This window comes from Oryx dammah, unplaced genomic scaffold (assembly GCF_014754425.2).
Source record: "Oryx dammah isolate SB20612 unplaced genomic scaffold, SCBI_Odam_1.1 HiC_scaffold_29, whole genome shotgun sequence".
Taxonomy (NCBI): Eukaryota; Metazoa; Chordata; class Mammalia; order Artiodactyla; family Bovidae; genus Oryx; species Oryx dammah.
Window position 1 is genome coordinate 55,658,990 of NW_024070213.1, and position 17,698 is coordinate 55,676,687.

Sequence of the window (17,698 nt, forward strand, 5' to 3'; positions counted from 1 at the left end):
AGATCTCTATTGTTTTCCTCTATTTCTTTGCATTGATCGCTGAGGAAGGCTTTCTTATCTCTCCTTGCTATTCTTTGGAACTCTGCATTAAAATGGGATATCTTTCCTTTTCTCCTTTGCTTTTCGCTTACTTTCTTTTCACAGCTATTTGTAAGGCCTCCCCAGACAGCCATTTTGCTTTTTTACATTTCTTTTACTTGGGGATAGTCTTGATTCCTGTCTCCTGTACAATGTCACGAACCTCCATCCATAGTTCATCAGGCACTATGTCAGATCTAGTCCCTTAAATATACTTCTCACTTCCACTGTATAGTCATAAGGGATTTGATTTAGGTCATACCTGAATGGTCTAGTGGTCTTCTCCACTTTCTTCAAGTCTGAATTTGGCAATAAGGAGTTCATGATCCGAGCCACAGTCAGCTCCTGGTCTTGTTTTCGCTGACTGTATAGAGCTTCTCCATCTTTGGCTGCAAAGAATATAATCAACCTGATTTCAGTGTCAACCATCTGGTGATGTCCATGTGTGGAGTCTTTTCTTGTGTTGCTGGAAGAGGGTGTTTGCTATGACTGGTGTGTTCTCTTGGCAGAACTCTATTAGCCTTTGCCCTGCTTCATTCTGTACTGCAAGGCCAAATTTGCCTGTTACTTTGCTAAACAGCAATTATAGAAGCTCTGTTTGAAAGCACTGTAATATAGGGACTTCCCTGGTGGTCCATTGGTTAAGATTTTGCTTCCAATGCAGGGGGTGTGGGTTCGATCCCTGGTCAGGGAGCTAAGATCAATCCCACATGCCTCGTAGCCAAAAAACCAAAACACAGAACAGAAGAAATGTAACAAATTCAATAAAGACTTTACAAATGTTCCACATCAAAAAAGAAAAATCTTAAAAAAAAAAGAAAGCAGTCTAATATACTGATAAGTACAAACTCTAAAATACTATAGTCAGAACATTTAAAGGCCCATGTGATTGATTTGTTGCATATATAAATTCAGTTCTTTATGTTCAGCTTTTGTTAAGTATGCAGTTATTTCAAAAAATAATGTTAAAATATAGAGCTGTCTTATTGTGGAGATACATATAAATAAGCTGAATAACTCAGATTACAAATTTGAAGCAGAATTCTAATTCAGTCTCTGTTTTGAGAAATCATACAGTTAGTAAATGCAGTTTGATTTTTTTCTTGACAGAAACCTAGTAAATGTGTCAATCTGCTTTTTAAGGCACTGAAAGGTCAGAATATCAGAATACCTACCCCTGAAAATCAAGGGGTAGCCAGGAAACGGTTATATACAAATCAATTGACAGCCAAAAGGAGGGACAAATAGTAGATAATAAGGGGGAAAAAAAGAATAAAACCACCCAAAACTAAAAATATACAGCTGGCTCCAGCCCTGTGTAAAATTAAAGAACTTTACATGGTACCTGGTTACATATATCTTTGTTTATTAGACACACACACACACACACACACACACACACACACACACACAGGACAAAAGGGGGTGTAGAGAAGAGAAAGAGAGTGAGACTCCCTTAGCTATCAAGACATATTGTCCTGACAATGTCCATCTATTAAAAATCACAAATCCATGTAGCCTTTGTTTCAGTCACTTCACTTCTAGGAATTTTTCTCTCATTTGTAACACACGCAAAATAACACACATACAAAATGATTCATTGGGGCGTTATTTACAAGACAATGGTGTGGAAACAATGCACTAAATATACCAGTATGATTAAAAAAGAAATTATGGTGCAGACACACATGGAATACTTGGTAACTGTGGAAGGATAGATAGGTAGATAGACAAAACTGGAACCTTTTCATTGATGTATGAAGATTTGCAAAATACTGTTAAATGAAAAAGTATATAAAGAACATAGTACCCTCTGTGTAAAAGGGGGTAATGTCTTTTTGTGTCTATGTAACATCTCTGAAAAGATATACACACAAAACTTAACATTGGTTGCCTGTGACGTGGAGAACTGAAGAGCTGGAGTTTAAAAGTTTAAATATATAAAAAATAGTGTGAACCATTTATGTAGACTCTTTCAAATCTTTAATTTTAAAAAAAGGAAACAAAATTATTACTGGCATGTTTCTGGATATTTCAGATTTTACTATGTGGAAGTTGGTAACATAAAGGGTTCCTGTTGAGTTGTGCTATCAATACAAAGTAAATTGTCCTAAACTGATTATCCTAAACCTTGACAGTCAAGCTGTATTGGAAATAAACTCAAATTAAGGCCACTTATTTCCTATTTACTAATTTTCTATTATTCTACCTTCATGCTCATTTTCGTGTAGTGATATGAACAAAAGGACTGAAACGTAATTGCATTTTCCATCCATTATACAATAGTATCAACTCAACATTTAGGAAAGTGAGAGTACCTGGTAAAACTCTCTGGTAGTAGGAATTATTACAGTGAGTTTCACAGCGACATCTAGTGCCCCCTTTTGGTACAACTGTTTAGAGTCTGGGATATTTACCATTTACTGAACACTTACTTTGGGTACAGTTCAAGATATTATTGTATATTAACTAATTAATCTGTGAAAACAAATCTAGATAATAGAACAGACATAGCCTTGGCCTGAAAGAGAACATAACCAATTGTTACAGAAGAAATGACATCTCAGACACTTTTTCCTGCCAAGCAAGTATGTGTGTGGTCAGTCCTGTCAGACTCTTGTGACCCCATGGACTGTAGCCCACCAGGCTCCTCTGTCCATGGCATTTTCCAGGCAAAAATAATGGAAAATTCTTGCCATTTCCTTCTCCAGGGTAGGATTTATTTCTGAGATAGCTTGTGGCCATAAGACTAGGCATTATTTATAAAGTCCTGAAGTAAACAGTCTAAGGAAAATCTGCCTACCAATACTTATTATGGATTTTTTGGGGGCAGGGTGGGGCTTTTCTGGTGGCTCAGAGAGTAAAGTGAATTTTTTCAATTACATTGCAAAATGTTATTTTGGGGGATTCTCTAAATATTTGCGACCTCAATATTTTGGGGGATTCTGTACGTTATAGCTGGATTAGAACTCACTACTGTAGTTGACCGCAGTATAAAGTTACATTTGGTTGCTCTAAAATTTTACTATAAAATTTACATAGTTTATAGTAAGAAAAATTGGGAAATTTTGAGTTCATCTGTAAGTTTTAATTCAGAGCTGCCGAACTCAAGATATAATCATATAAAATGGTAGAGAAGGGACCTCTGTACACAAAACAGAAACTGTTTGTCTAATATTGTGACATTAGAAGTCACCTGAGTGAAAATATCAGATATTCTTGACTAATAAAGAAGTAATGTAATAGGCGAAGACACAATAGGTGTTTAAAATAGGGATGCACCCAGAATATATAAAGAATTGCTTCAACTCAGAAGACAACCCCCCAAATGGGCAAAAAATTGAAATAAACAGTTCATAAAAGACAGTATACAAATGCCCAATCAGAACATGAGATGTTCAACCTAGTCACCAGAGTAATAGAAATTAAACCCGCAGCTAGATATTGCTGCTACTAAGTCGCTTCAGTTGTGTCCAACTCTGTGCGACCCCACAGACAGCAGCCCACCAGGCTCCCCCATCCCTTGGATTCTTCAGGCAAGAACAGTGGAGTGAGTTGCCATTTCCTTCTCAATGCATGAAAGTGCAAAGTGAAAGTGAAGTCGCTCAGTCGTGTCTGATTCTTAGCGACCCCATGGACTGCAGCCTTCCAGGCTCCTCTGTCCATGGGATTTTCCAGGCAAGAGGACTGGAGTGAGGTGCCATTGCCTTCTCCAGCTAGATATTGCTACATACCTACTATGCCTGTGGACAAAGAATGCTGCCTACCATATCAGCAAAGGATTTGTAATCAAGCTGTCAGCCAGTATGGCTGCCCTCACTGTGAGCCCTGAGGGACCTCAAGACGGAGACAAACAGGCTGCCCTGTTAGCCACTGCAGTCACCCCTAACAGTGCACCCTAAGGGGATTCAGGATGGGAAAGAACAGGAGGATACTGGCCCTGGATATTTAAGGTGCATTCCAAAGGAATGATTTCAATAAGCCTATACTCATTTGGCAACAAAAGTCCGTCTAGTCACAGCTATGGTTTTTCCTGTAGTCATGTATGGATGTGAGTTGGACCATAAAGCTGAGCACCAAAGAACTGATGCTTTTGAACTGTGCTGTTGGTGAAGTCCCTTGGATTGCAAAGAGATCCAACCAGTCAATCCTAAAGGAAATCAGTCCTGAATATTCATTGGAAGGACTGATGCTGAAGCTGAAACTCCAATCCTTTGGCCACCTGATGATGAGGGGGACTGAAGGCAGAAGGGATGACAGAGAATGAGATGGTTGAATGACATCACTGACTTGATGGACATGAGTTTGAGCAAGCTCTGTGAGTTAGTGATGGACAGGGAAGCCTGGTGTGCTGCAGTCCATGGGGTCACAAAAGTTCGGACACACTGAGTTACTGAACAGTTAGTCATCTGCATCTTCTACTACATAGAAAAACACTAAATTCTAACTTGAGATGTCAGATTTTCTATAATTAACAAAGTCTTTTGATCCTAACGACCAGGGGAATTCATCTTTCAGGTCAGTAGGATCAAAAGACTACTGTTGAAAAAGCAGAGATATTACTTTACCAACAAAGGTCCATCTAGTCAAAGCTTTGGTTTTTCCAGTAGTCATGTATGGATGTGAGAGTTGGACTATAAAGAAAGCTGAGTGCCAAAGAATTGATGCTTTTGAACTGTGGTGTTGGAGAAGACTCTTGAGAGTCCCTTGGACTACAAGGAGATCCAACCAGTCCATTGTAAAGATCAGTCCTGGGTGTTCATTGGAAGGACTGATGCTGAAGCTCCAATACTTTGGCAACCTGATGTGAAGTGCGAGGATGAGATGGTTGGATGGCATCACCGACTCGATGGACATGGGTTTGGGTAGACTCTGGGAGTTGGTGATGGACAGGGAGGCCTGGCATGCTGCAGTCCATGGGGGTCGCAGAGTCGGATATGAATGAGCAACTGAACTGAGTCTTGATGTCCTGTCTCCCTGGTTTTTGTTGCAAAAACTCCTATGAAGCCTGGCTCCCCCCTTACATCTTCAGAGCAGTCCCTTAGAGCTAAGAGGCTGTCTTCTGGGCTTAAGTCCTCAGAAAGTCTGCCAAATAAAACAGGTCACAACTTTTAGACTGTTTTTTGTATTTCTAGTCAACAAGCCAAAACAAACTGACAATACTAATGGCAGTACTTTAAGGGCTCTGAAATGTTAGTCATTTGAAGACAGTGGGACAATGTCCATAGTTTTAACATACACTTACCGTAAGACTCAGCTGTTGCATTTTCAGTATTTGTCCAAGAGAAACAAAAATATGTGTCCAGCATTCACCTGTAGGTGAATTACCTACCTTACCTATTAACATCTGTGCAGCAAAATAAATTATTTATGGGATATTTTGAGCCAAAAGGATGCTTATAAAATCAAGAGAACAAATGAAAATCACAAAGATGGAGGTAGATATTAAAATTTTTTTTAAAATGGGGAAGCATCACTGTCAAGAGCATTAGTGGGTCTGTGTCCCTTCCTTTTTATTCATTTTTAAAGAGGATTAAAATATTTTCTTTCTTTGAAAAACTCAGAAATGGTTTTCTGTTTATGGGATTGTCAGTTGGGTTTTCAGTCAGTTGTTTTTTGCTGAGGAGTGACACTCTCAGACCTACAGGTCCATGTTGTTCCTTTACAGAGACTTTCAAAGGCTCTGTCTTGCCCTGGTCACAGGATGGGCATGTTGATCATTAGCTGCTGTGCTGTTGCTCAGTCGGGTCAAACTCTTTGTGACCCAATGGAGCCTGCCAGGCTCTTCTGTCCATGCGGACCCTCTAGGCAAGAATACTGGAGTGGATTGCTGTGCCCCCTCCTGGCTATCTTCTGAACTTACGTCTCTTGCACTGCAGGCGGATTCTTTACCACCTGAGCCACCAGGGAAGCCCAAGAATGCTGGAGTGGGCAGCCTGTCCCTTTTCCAAGGGATCTTCCAGACCCAGGAATTGAACCAGGTCTCCAGCATTTCAGGCAGATTCTTTACCAGGTGAGCTACCAGGGAAACCCCATTAGTAGATATCACCAAATAGTATTCCAGCACAATTCTGTTGCAGTTTCCGGCTGCTCCATTAGCTTTTTCATTTTCAAATGCTTATTTGGGTATTTCCTTTTGTGATGAGATTTTGTTTTTTTTTTTTGTTAGTTTTTTGAGTTGTCTTTTTCTTATTGACTTGTGGGACTTTTCAAAACATTCTGATTAAGTCCTTTGTCAGATACATGTATTGGGAATATTTCCTGCCAGTCTTTACCTGTTTACTAAGTGTCTTTTGATTCAAACTTCTTAGTATGTAATCCACCTTACCAATTTGTTAGTACTTTTGGGGTCTTTAAAAAGAAATGTTTGCTAACTCAAACGTCAAGATATTCTTGTGGTTTCTATTTAGAAGCTTGATCTAGGTTTCACATTTAGGTCAATGATTCATCTCAAATTAATTCTTCTGCATAGTGTAAATTAGGGGGCAAGGTTAACCTTTTCCCTAGAATTCATTAGTGAATTCTATCATGGAGTCTTATGTGTGTGAAGTTTATAATTAGATATTCATCTTAACAGATATAGTACTATTATTTTCTTGAGTTAATTGTAGTTAGTTGCCTTTTATCAATTCTTATCTCTGGGCTCCGAAAGCTCTCTCTCCCATACTCTGCTTTGTAATGCTGAGTTTCGGACTCTGCAACTGCATTTCTACTTTGTAGACTGGTTTCCTGTTAGGCTCTGCTTATAGCAGTTGCTAGAGACTGAAAGGCTTGTCTTTCCTGCGGACTGTCTTCTTGCAGTTTCTCTCTCAACTCAGTGATGCCTCTTCTTTGTGGTGCTGCAGTTTCTTACATCAGCTGCTGAATCCAGTGTGGACTCTTCTCCCTTCAGCTGTCAGCATCCCCTCTTCAGAGGTCTGAGTTTCAGTCCCAAGGGAACCTGGCCCAAACTTCTAAGTTTGAATATTCCAACCTTTTCTCTGTTCTCTCGACCTTAGGTTTTAATAGTTACTGCAGCTGCTCTTTCCATGATACTTCAAAATTCTTGTTACTTTTTCAGTTACCTAACTTCAGAGTCAATAATTCTTTTAATTATTTTTGTTCAAGTAACTGATATCATTTTTGCCCCGATTAGAATCTGACACACTGACAAAGGGCTAGATTACAGAACAAAAGAACTTCTATAAATCATTATGAAAGATGGCCTCTTGGTACATAAGCAAACCTGTAAGAGAGACATATATATACACATATATACCCAGAGGACATTGTACAGAAATGTTTACAGTAGCATTTTTGCTAAGAGCCCAACCTTCAAACTATACCCAAATGCCCATTAAAAGTTAAGTGGATGTTATGCTACATCCACACAATGAACTATAGCAGTGACACTGATCAGTCTATCACTATATATAGTTACATGGATTAACTACAAACACAAAGTAAAGCCACTCAAAGGAGAAAATAATGTATGGTTTTATTAATAAAGCAACAACAAAAGTCCACGGCATTGTCAGCATAGTGGTTACTCTAGGTAGAGGGCTAGAAACTAGCAGAGAAATGAGGCTCTCTGGGGAACTGGTAATATGGCGTCTTGATCTATGTATGGCTGCATGGTCTCAAATTTTTAGATATAAAAGGCTTCCTTGACATACTGCCAACTCTCAAGCTACTGCCCTAGTCTCTTTGTTAGAGCTGTCTGCATGTCTGCCCCTGCCTTAACACTGAAATTATTCTCACCAGTCATCTGACTATAAATTTAGTAGGTATCATTTCTGTGCCCACATTTTACTTAGCATAACTGTTGCCCACTCTTCTTAAAACACTCTCTTCAACGACGCTGCATTCTCTTGGTCTTCCTTACTTACCATCCCTTCAATATTGATACTCATCCTTAGCTCTTTCTCACTTCCAAATCTGTATATAATCTTACATTAATATATTCCCATCATTCAGAAGTATCTATTTCCTAAGGACTTTCAACTATCTCTCGTTTCTCCTAAGATTCAGTTAGTTACCTAACTGCCAACGTATATCCATTTGGATCTATTCACACAGTATCCGAGTGCTTACTATGGGTCAAATATTGTTGTTACAATTTCTCACAGAACAGTCACTACAGTCAAACTCAAGTCTATCTTCTTTCCTGCATATTTAGTCTTTTAGAATTCTTTCAATGACTGGCCCTACCTTCTACTAGGCCAGCCAAATAAACCTGCAGGTAATTTTTTTTCTTATCTCTCTGCCCATATTTTAGTAAGCAATCAAGTCTGTTAAATTTACCTACGCAGGATAAATCTACTTCTCTCTGGAGTTCTCACTGCTACTCATTCATATTTAATTTGACATATATTTCTTGGAATGATGAGCAGATCAAACTAGATTCCAAAGAAATGTCCCCATATATACCAAAGCAATATTTTACATTGTTTTCAAATGCTAAGGAATGGCCAAATTAAATATCTATATAACCCCTTAGATTAAGATAGCTGTAGTAGCCAAACTCCAAGATGAGCCTCAATCATCTCACCTGTGTATTTACTCTTGTGTAGTCCTTTCCCCATTTGGCCTGTAAAACCAATAGAATATGACAAAAATGATGGTATCATCATTCCCAAGATTAGGTTGTATAAATGTTGTGGCTTTAATCATAGGTACACTTTCTTGGATTATTCTGGGAGAAGCTGGTTACAACATCATGAGGGCACTCAGGTAACCTATGATGTTTCTAGTCACAACTGAGGCCTGTCAACTACCCCATGAGCCTGGAAACACATTATACCTCAGCCAAACCTTCAGATTATATTCAACTACAAAAGTCATGAGGTTTGGAGCCAGAACCACACAGCCACGTTCCTGATTCTGAACACATACAAACTACAATTGTTTTAAGCTGCTAAGTTTTGAGGTTGCTTAATTGCTATTGAGCAATAGAGAACTTATTTCTTCTCCCAATCAAACCATAAGCTGACTACAATTTTTGTCATGGGAACAAATAAAACAAGTACACTTTATACTGCTTCACAATTTCAAATTATTCACTATCACAAGATCAACACGTTCAATTCTGGACAACAGAATCAGCAGTGGTATAGTATAAATACATTTGATTAAGACTGTATTTGCATAGTCAGCTTTGATTTATTCCAAATAAGCTGACCAATTTTTGGTTCTTTGGCTTACAAGGGTTAAACATTACTGTGTGTTGTGTTAGTCGCTCAGTCGTGCCCGACTCCTGGCGAGCCCATGGACTTCAATCCACCAGGTTCCTCTGTCCATGAGATTTTCCAGGCAAGGATACTGGAGTGGGTTGCCATTTCCTTCTCCAGGGGATCTTCCCAACCCAGGGATCAAACCAGGGTCTCCTGCACTGCAGGCAAATTCTTTACCGACTGAGCTACAAGGGTAGCCAAAGAACAGTTAATATAATTAACACCTAATAAACCTATGCTATTAGTTAATTGGATGGTCAAATGTTTTCCCTTTAAAAAACGAAAAGCTACTTTCCCCAAAGATATTTCTAAAACTGCATTCATCCACTTCCAAACATTTTACATGGCACAGAAGAGGCACTGAATATATATTTGTTCAAGTGGGCAGTAAAATCTTATAAGCAATTTCAAAGAGCTGTGAACATAGCATAAATGTCATGAAGTGTCAGTTCAACTAATGATTTTATACCAGAACATAACAGAACCAAACTGTTTTGGGTCTCCCCACACTAAAGATTCCACGTCTCCTCTGCTTTCTTCTTAAATCTTTGGTGGAAAGATGTTATGTGAACTCTGAACAGCCCTTGATGACTTAATTCAAAGTGACAGACTGACCACATGAATGGAAGAGAAATGAGACATCAAGAGACAATATATTGCAAAATGCTTTATGTAGAGAGTGAGAGGTATCTCCGAGAGCTTGCTTCCCTACATCATTCTGTGAGTATAATAGCTATACCCTGCTTACCTAGGAACAAGAGGACCAGATTATTACAACAACTAGAAGCAAAACATAAAGGAGTAGACTAAAATGAGAACTAAAATTCAATACACAAATCTCACATACAAAATGTTACCAGGAAACCTTACAGTTTGTGCTATTTGAAAAAGTATTTATTGCAATGACAAAACTAGAGGTTAATTACTTTTTTATTATTTAATTATATTGTAAAGTCTACATCTACAATTTTCATCAGGAAGAAATGCTTTGCATTTACATCAAGGACACATTTATTCTAGTGGAATTAAACAGACACAGACAAAAGACCAAGTACACATTAAAAAAAAAAAAAAAGACTATATGTTTTACCCGGTCCTACTTTTGCTAGTTTGGACCATATCTTTTCTACTAGAAGACTGATCTCACATACTTGTTAAGTCTGATTTATCCTCCCACATTTCTGAACATTAAATGCAGCTTCTCACAATTTCTAATTATAAACAAAAGATGGGAAACATAGTTTACAAACAAAGTAAGTAAAAGTAGACTGCTATTACTGAATAGAGGCAACGCTGAATAAAACGTACTCCCTCTGTGGCTCATCTCAAAATACTTTTACTTGGAGAGGCAAGCATTTCTCACCTAGGAGTAAGTTTCCCACTGCCTTTGCAGAGACCAGACCTGCAAATGTTTCTGGTCAACTGCAAAGTGAGTGGAAAATGACTACAAAATATCTAAAAGCTAAATGTCACACAAGGGCTGATGCAAATCAAAATTGTGTGCTGATCTAAATATACATCTTCAGCTTTTTCTTTTTAAAAAGTATCTATTTCAGATGATATTTAAAAATAACTTACATTTTTAATGTGCTTTATTGTCAATGACTGTAAAGTTGAAACAAATGATTAAGTCAAAATTTTTGCTTTACTTGATTCTACAGAAATTTCAATTACCCACTACTTTACCAAAGTTATACATGAGGTAAGTTTTAGCTAAAAAAATAAATCAACCACAAGGATAAAATTAACCATTAAAGAGTAAACAAAAATCATAATGCCCGCCTCAATTTCAGAGTTTATAAATTTATGTGTTAACCACTGTGTATCCAAGGAAAGTTTGTAATGTAGCTTAAAAGCACATCCTTTTTGCACTTTCAAATCAAATTATGTTGGGAAATACAGGGCAAAAAACCTTGGCAAAATTTGTTTTTGGTAACAGAAGATAATTTAGTAATGAATCCAAATGGAGATTAAGACTGGTGTTTAAAATTTCTAACTTCTAAACACACACACACACACACACACTTATTTATCTAAAAAGTATTTTGGTAACGAATTGGATTGACAGAATAAATGTCCTATAAATAAGAAGTACAAGTTTCCAATTATAGCTAGCCAAACGGTCTTTAAAAACATGTACAGCCAGCTAACAGTTCTCTAAAAGACACATATGTTGTACTGATAGACTCCTGCTAAAATCAACGTCATTTAAATGGGTCTTACTGAAGTAGGACATTCATGATACTAGTTATCTTTTAAAAAGTGAGTACAATAGGGTACAACAAAAACATTACTATTAAGAAAGGTTACAGAAGAGATTATCCCAGTACTTTCCCCCATAAACACCATCAAACTTTGTTGCAGTTACAAAAAGTAGAATCCCAAGTTACTTTTTCTCTTACTGAATCTCACATTTCCCGTATCTCTAGTTTTTATACAGTAGAGAGTAGTTCTTAAAATCTTTTCTGTAAGAATTCAAAGTATTTAAACGTGTAGCTTCACATTATACTGCCATGTTTTGCCCTTCTTGTTTCCCAAATACACAAAAACAATATACATTTTTCTCAAAAAAGAAATAAAGATGTCCACATTAAAAAAATAAAGCCTACAAAAAAGTTCCAGAGCTAAAAAAGGTTATTCATATGGCACGAAGTGATCTCCTACTAGTCCAAAGTTCCAAAACATTAAATGAAGTCCATTTATATATCTTGCTTGCTTTCAATGGAATACTACATTTATTGAGGTGAAATCACATTTTTTTTTGTTCTTGAGTCAACAAGTGTACACAAATGTTTTTTTGATAGTTATTAAAAATAGGAGACCAAATTGAATGTGCCACAGACATATCATTCAGTTGACTTTTTTAGAGTCATTGGATAGAAACTTATAGAATGGATTTCCTTGGTTGGTTTCCATAGCTTGATAGACCAGAAACAAAAAACCGGCCACAACAACAAAGAGCAAAATTTTTACCCACATGGGAATGGAGCGTCCCTTTTTTGTCTTTTCTGACTTGACATCTGCCAAGGGAACATACTTAGGAATATATTTAGATGAATAAGATTCCTCCATCCTGAAATCACTGAGTTCTAATGGCCGGCCAGCAGCCCCTTTGATTGGTCTGCGGCAACTAGCACTGTTGGGAGTGAAAGGAGGAAGAGAAAAATAAATATTAGATAAAGTTATGACCGAAATAATATAAAATGTCATTATCATTCCTAACTTCAAACACATTCTTTGAGGTAATAGTAAAAAACTGTCATCAGTCAACCTATTTAAAACTTCTATACATTTTTCATTTAGATTCATGTTTTATTAGAAAATAATTATTCACAGTATTATAAATAGTCACTAAATTTGCCTTTTTAAAGGTTTTTCAGAGCTAATACATTTACGAGATTAAGAGGGGAAAAAAAAAAAGATAGTTTGGTTGAGATTCCCCCATGAGGAAATAATTCAACAGATATCTAAAAGCAGTCTTTTCAATTAGTAAAGAGAAACACTCAGGAATAAAACTGATTTCCTTCTTGTTCACTTTCAGTTTAGATTTAAAAATAAGAATTAAATAATAGGCAAACTGATTTACTGACAACCCTTCAGCTTAACAAATTTAATTTTGGAATTGACTCAACTTTCAAGAATATGAACTAGTTAGTGCTTAGAAGAATTAAAGAGCTCCAAGAAAGAACATTTTACTTCTGAGAACAGAGGCACAATAATTTTGTTAAGAACTAAAATTTCTGATTATATATGAATATATATAATTATTATGTTGTATACCCTAAATTTATACAATTTTAATGTGTCAAATATACCTCAATAAAGGTGGGAACAAATAAATAAATAACAATGCCCTAATAGAATACGTTATATACTTGTTTCAGTGTATGTGAATACCTAATTCCTGTTGGTGTAGCTGCTTCAAAGGGAAACATTTCCTTAAGAATATCCCTTTCTACTCTTCTTTCCTCTGTTTTTTCTCCCACCTATTAAGAAACAAACAACCACAAGTTAAAATTTAATGTAAATGCACAATGATTAGAACATAATTTTAAACAGAAGTTACAGAGAACAGAATGCACTTAAATCTATCCAACTTTTACAGCTGCCATTTTAAAATTCATTATTGCTTAATTATCCATGCATTTCCAAAGCTCTCTTCAAATTTCCTCAATGTGAAGATATGTTTATGTTGTAATGGGGATCACACAGTCAAAAACAAAAAAATAAAATTCAACAGCTAATATGGCAGTGTTAAGCTCCCTCTGATGCTTTCCATTAGCATTAAAAGTATATTGTTTCTTCCTGTTAAATTTTGTAATAAAACAAATGATCAAATATAGAATATATAAAATTAAGATAGATCTTTTAACAAATTTTAGTATATGCTTTTAACTACAGTCAATCCAGTCTTCCTAACTTAAGAAACAAAATAATTTTTTAAACAACCCGATTGCTTTGCGAAATTACTGTTACGCCCAGATCAAAATAACCTTTGATGAAGAATCATTAAAATTATATCATGCAGTTAGTACTTTAAAGCTTAATTTTATGAGTTAATTCAAGTATTATACAAAGGCACTGTAAAGTCCCATTACCTGACCTTTCAATGAAAGACAGTATAGCTTCCCCCATAGCCCAAGTAACACCTTCAACTCAGATCCACTTTAACAGAGGACATATTAGAAGCAGCACATAAATAACCACTCCCTTGAAAAATGGAACTTAAAGAGGCACATAGTAGCAAGAGGATAGTATTAGCATGTCATACTGTATTAGTTACTTTTCACTGCCACTAAGAAAGTATGCCTTCAAGATAATATATGCACATATACAGACACACACACCCCACCCAATTAAGAAAGCATGGCTCCCTCCCACTCCAAACAACAAATATAAATATTTCTTCATTAAAAGATCAATGATAGCATCGATCTAAATTTTATTCATTTACTTCAGCTCTTGTCAATGGTTTCTTTGGTGTTCTTCTGGGTATGTCTGAGAATTCAGTGATTGGCAGAATAGGAGCTGCATGCTTGAAATTTCCAGTCACCCTATTGACAACCTGCCAAGATTCAAATTATTCAGACTCAGAATTATCCAAATAAAACAAAGACAACGTTAAAAGAAAAAAAAGATCGACTGATTTCTATAATATTTGAAACTTTCTCTTAGTAAAAATTTAGGCATAAAAACCTAAAATAACTATTCAGTGTTTCATATGTGAAGGAAGCCTTATCATTCTTTAAACATGTTAGCAAAAAAGTATCCTTACAACACTAAGGATTCTTGAACAATGAACTATATATATATATATTTAAGTGGCTATATTGAAAAATTCTAAAATTCAGAATTTATGTGGGGGAAATGAATTTAAAATATGCTTGAAAACATTTAAGTTTGAAGTCTGTCAAAATTTACCACCTCCCCAATTCTAATTAAAAGGGTAATTTACAAAAAATACCACTTGTATATTATGAAACATATTTACTAAGGTTTCGTTGCTTGAAGCCATTATAGTTTCAGCTATGGGAGTACTCTCTGAAATTATTGCACCATCTATACGAAAATGTTCTGAAGTTTCCACCTGTTAGTTTGAAAACAAAATAAAAACAATAAATATAAAATAACCACTAAGACCCTACCAATCTGAAAACCCAATTCTAGGCAGGAAGCCTTGCATCACCCTTTTCCTCGGAGTTCTTCTTGACCCTCTTGTAGATTCCCTAGTTAATGCCTGCAGAGGTCCGCCTTTTGAAGATCCACTTGTCCATTCAGTCTCAGTTACTCCAGCTTGAGAATAGCTCTATTCAAGCATCGACACGTTAAAAAGTCATATTCTAACATCAAAACCTTAATAATGATGGCCATATTAGCCCACTAAGAGTCCATTAAGTTTCTAAATGCTAGCATTTGAAAATAATGCTCTGCCTTCCAAGTATCACTAAATGTAATGACTGAACAGATATGCAGGCACCAGAAAACACTGAAAATATGGTAGAGTCCAACTAAAGGAGCTCACATATTATAATAAAAGTGAGGGTGGGGGGAACACATCAATTTATCACTGGCTCCTTTTGTGACGTGTTGTTCACTATATGGCTCCAGTATCATAGCTGCATCTCTGGCTGTCTAAACAAAAAAGCAGGCTGATCACGACTTGTAAGAACGTCATTTATTATATATAAGAAGCTAATTTCCTTTTAAAAACAAAACATACATTTTATAATTGTTAGAACAGATTAAACATTAGTCTTATTGTGTGGTTAGGACTATTTAAATAGAATCACGTGAAAAGCACTAGATTAGTGCCTCTACTTGAAGTTTTTGTTAAAATGTAGATTCTGATTCAGTAGCTCTGGAGTAAGGTTTGAGAGTCTACATTCCAAGTATCATCTTATTCAACTTTGAAACCTCTTACCAGAGGATTCTTTTAACTAGGGGATGCCCATAAATGATTAGTTATACTAGAATATGCCTAAATTGTCACTTCTGCTTTTAAGCTAATATTTTCTATAGATAACTGATGTTTTTATATCCAAGTTAGTGTCTACTGATTTTAAAGACAGAAATATATTTTACTCTTATCTTGGGACAAGAACAGTCATCCAGTAAGTAAGTTCATTTGGCTGGAAGCATTACTAGCAAACCACCACAAGGTACACACTTTGTCTCACACACCTGGTTTTGTATTTATCTCTATTTGGAACTGATTTTATAAGCTTTTCCCCTTTGACTCAAAATCTGAACCTTTGGGTTTCTTTTCCTACTACCAATAGGAAAAATCTGCTGAATGTAAACAATGTCAGTCAAAAGACAAATCTGTAAACAAATTACACACATATATAATGTGTGTGCGCGTGCTTTGTTGCTCAGTCATGTCTGACTTTATGACCCCATGGACTGTATCCTGTCAGGCTCCTCTGTCCATAGATGCTTCTTAACAGTTAAAATTTCTGGTTATCTGAGTAGCATGGAACACCAGTTTTAATCTGAGGTTCTCAATCCTGGTGGCACATATCTAGGAAGCTTTTAAAAAACACCAAATGCCCCAACCCCACCTTTGACCAATTAAGTCAGAATAGCTTCTAGACTGGCCTGGGCTTAACAAAATTTTGTAGCTCCAAAGGGATTATAATCTGTAGCCAGGGTTGTGAATAACTGGTTTAAGACAATGTAACTGACTTATTATGCATTTCAAAGTCAAGTATTTTTTTCAAACTAATTCCAACACTGCTACCTCTTTAATAAGCAATTAACTGCTCAAGGCCAATAAAAATAATAAGAGTACTTGAAAAAGACCAAATATTTTACCTATAACCATGAAGGTAAATGAGTGAAGAATCATCCTTTTCCCTTAAAACTGGTTATTTACCAAATTCCAGGACTTTCCATTTGTTTTATTCTGAATAAATAACTGAGATAATCTCATCAAAATTTTACCAAACACCTACTGAAACTATTACAGTTCATACAAAAAAAAGTTTACACTTTTAAAATTATTTATCTTTGACAGTAAAGGCCAAGTTCCATTTAAAGATTTTTAAATTTTCTTCCCTGGAAGAAATCACAAGAAACTTACTGGTTGCCTATGGGAATAGCTGGCAACAGGGAAAGGAAGGACATTCTTCAATATAAATTATTTATGCTTTCTCTGGATCAGGTTTATTAAGTTCTCTGCTTGAGGACTGTCAACCAATTTTTATTAGTTCTTGACTATCACTATCTAATTTATTTAGAATTAATCATCTTCACAGAAAACTATCTTTCACTGTGAAAGATAGTTTTCTGTGAAGATGATTAATTCTAAAAAAAGAAAATTTTTTTCTACCAGAATCCACTATAAAATAAGTGACTTTCAGAAGTATAAATAAAAACAAATTACATTCAGTATTATAACTACTTCAAGTAAGATGGACCAAATAATTACTGACTGAAAAGAAACTCATTGTTATGTAAAATTAGTAGTTAATGTGACTGCTATATGCTCTGTGGTCAAGATAAGAATTGTAATGTCATCTATGTACAGCAAGATATTCTATAGAAAGTGGTCAATTTATCATGGAGATTGTTGAGGAAGAAACAAACAAAAAATCTATCAGGTAAAAAGTTATTCAGAAGACCTTAGGTAGTTGAGGCACATGAGAATGCAGGAACTAGGTTACTAAAGGAGGCTATATAAATCCCACTCAGTAAAAACACAAGCTCTAAACAAATTTATAACTAGTTTAAGAAAAGATAATCAGGATAATTAAAATCCACCTTACTAAGAACTAATGATTTAAGTAAAACATGACCAACATGGTTACTCATATTAACATCAAAAAACAAAGCAAAAACGGCACCATATTCCTCCAGGAGGGAAAGATACTCTCACACAGTACTTGCGGGAACTGAAAATGCTTCAA

The 17,698-nt window shown here is 35.9% G+C and overlaps 1 protein-coding gene across 4 annotated transcripts in view; it reads right to left on the bottom strand.

Moving 5' to 3' along the window:
• Positions 1-7,536: 7,536 nt before the first annotated feature.
• Positions 7,537-17,698, bottom strand: part of TMPO (thymopoietin) — a 31,398-nt gene continuing 21,236 nt past the window's right edge. The window contains exons 5-9 of one of the 4 annotated variants that reach the window (XM_040234935.1): positions 14,977-15,096; positions 14,782-14,877; positions 14,245-14,355; positions 13,188-13,276; positions 7,537-12,426 (exon numbers count right to left, since the gene is read on the bottom strand). In XM_040234935.1, the coding sequence (XP_040090869.1) occupies positions 12,141-12,426; positions 13,188-13,276; positions 14,245-14,355; positions 14,782-14,877; positions 14,977-15,096 (702 nt within the window). In that variant the 3' untranslated portion in view covers positions 7,537-12,140. The remainder of the gene's footprint in view (positions 12,427-13,187; positions 13,277-14,244; positions 14,356-14,781; positions 14,878-14,976; positions 15,097-17,698) is intronic. The other 3 variants (XM_040234936.1, XM_040234937.1, XM_040234938.1) reach the window with 3 other exon arrangements.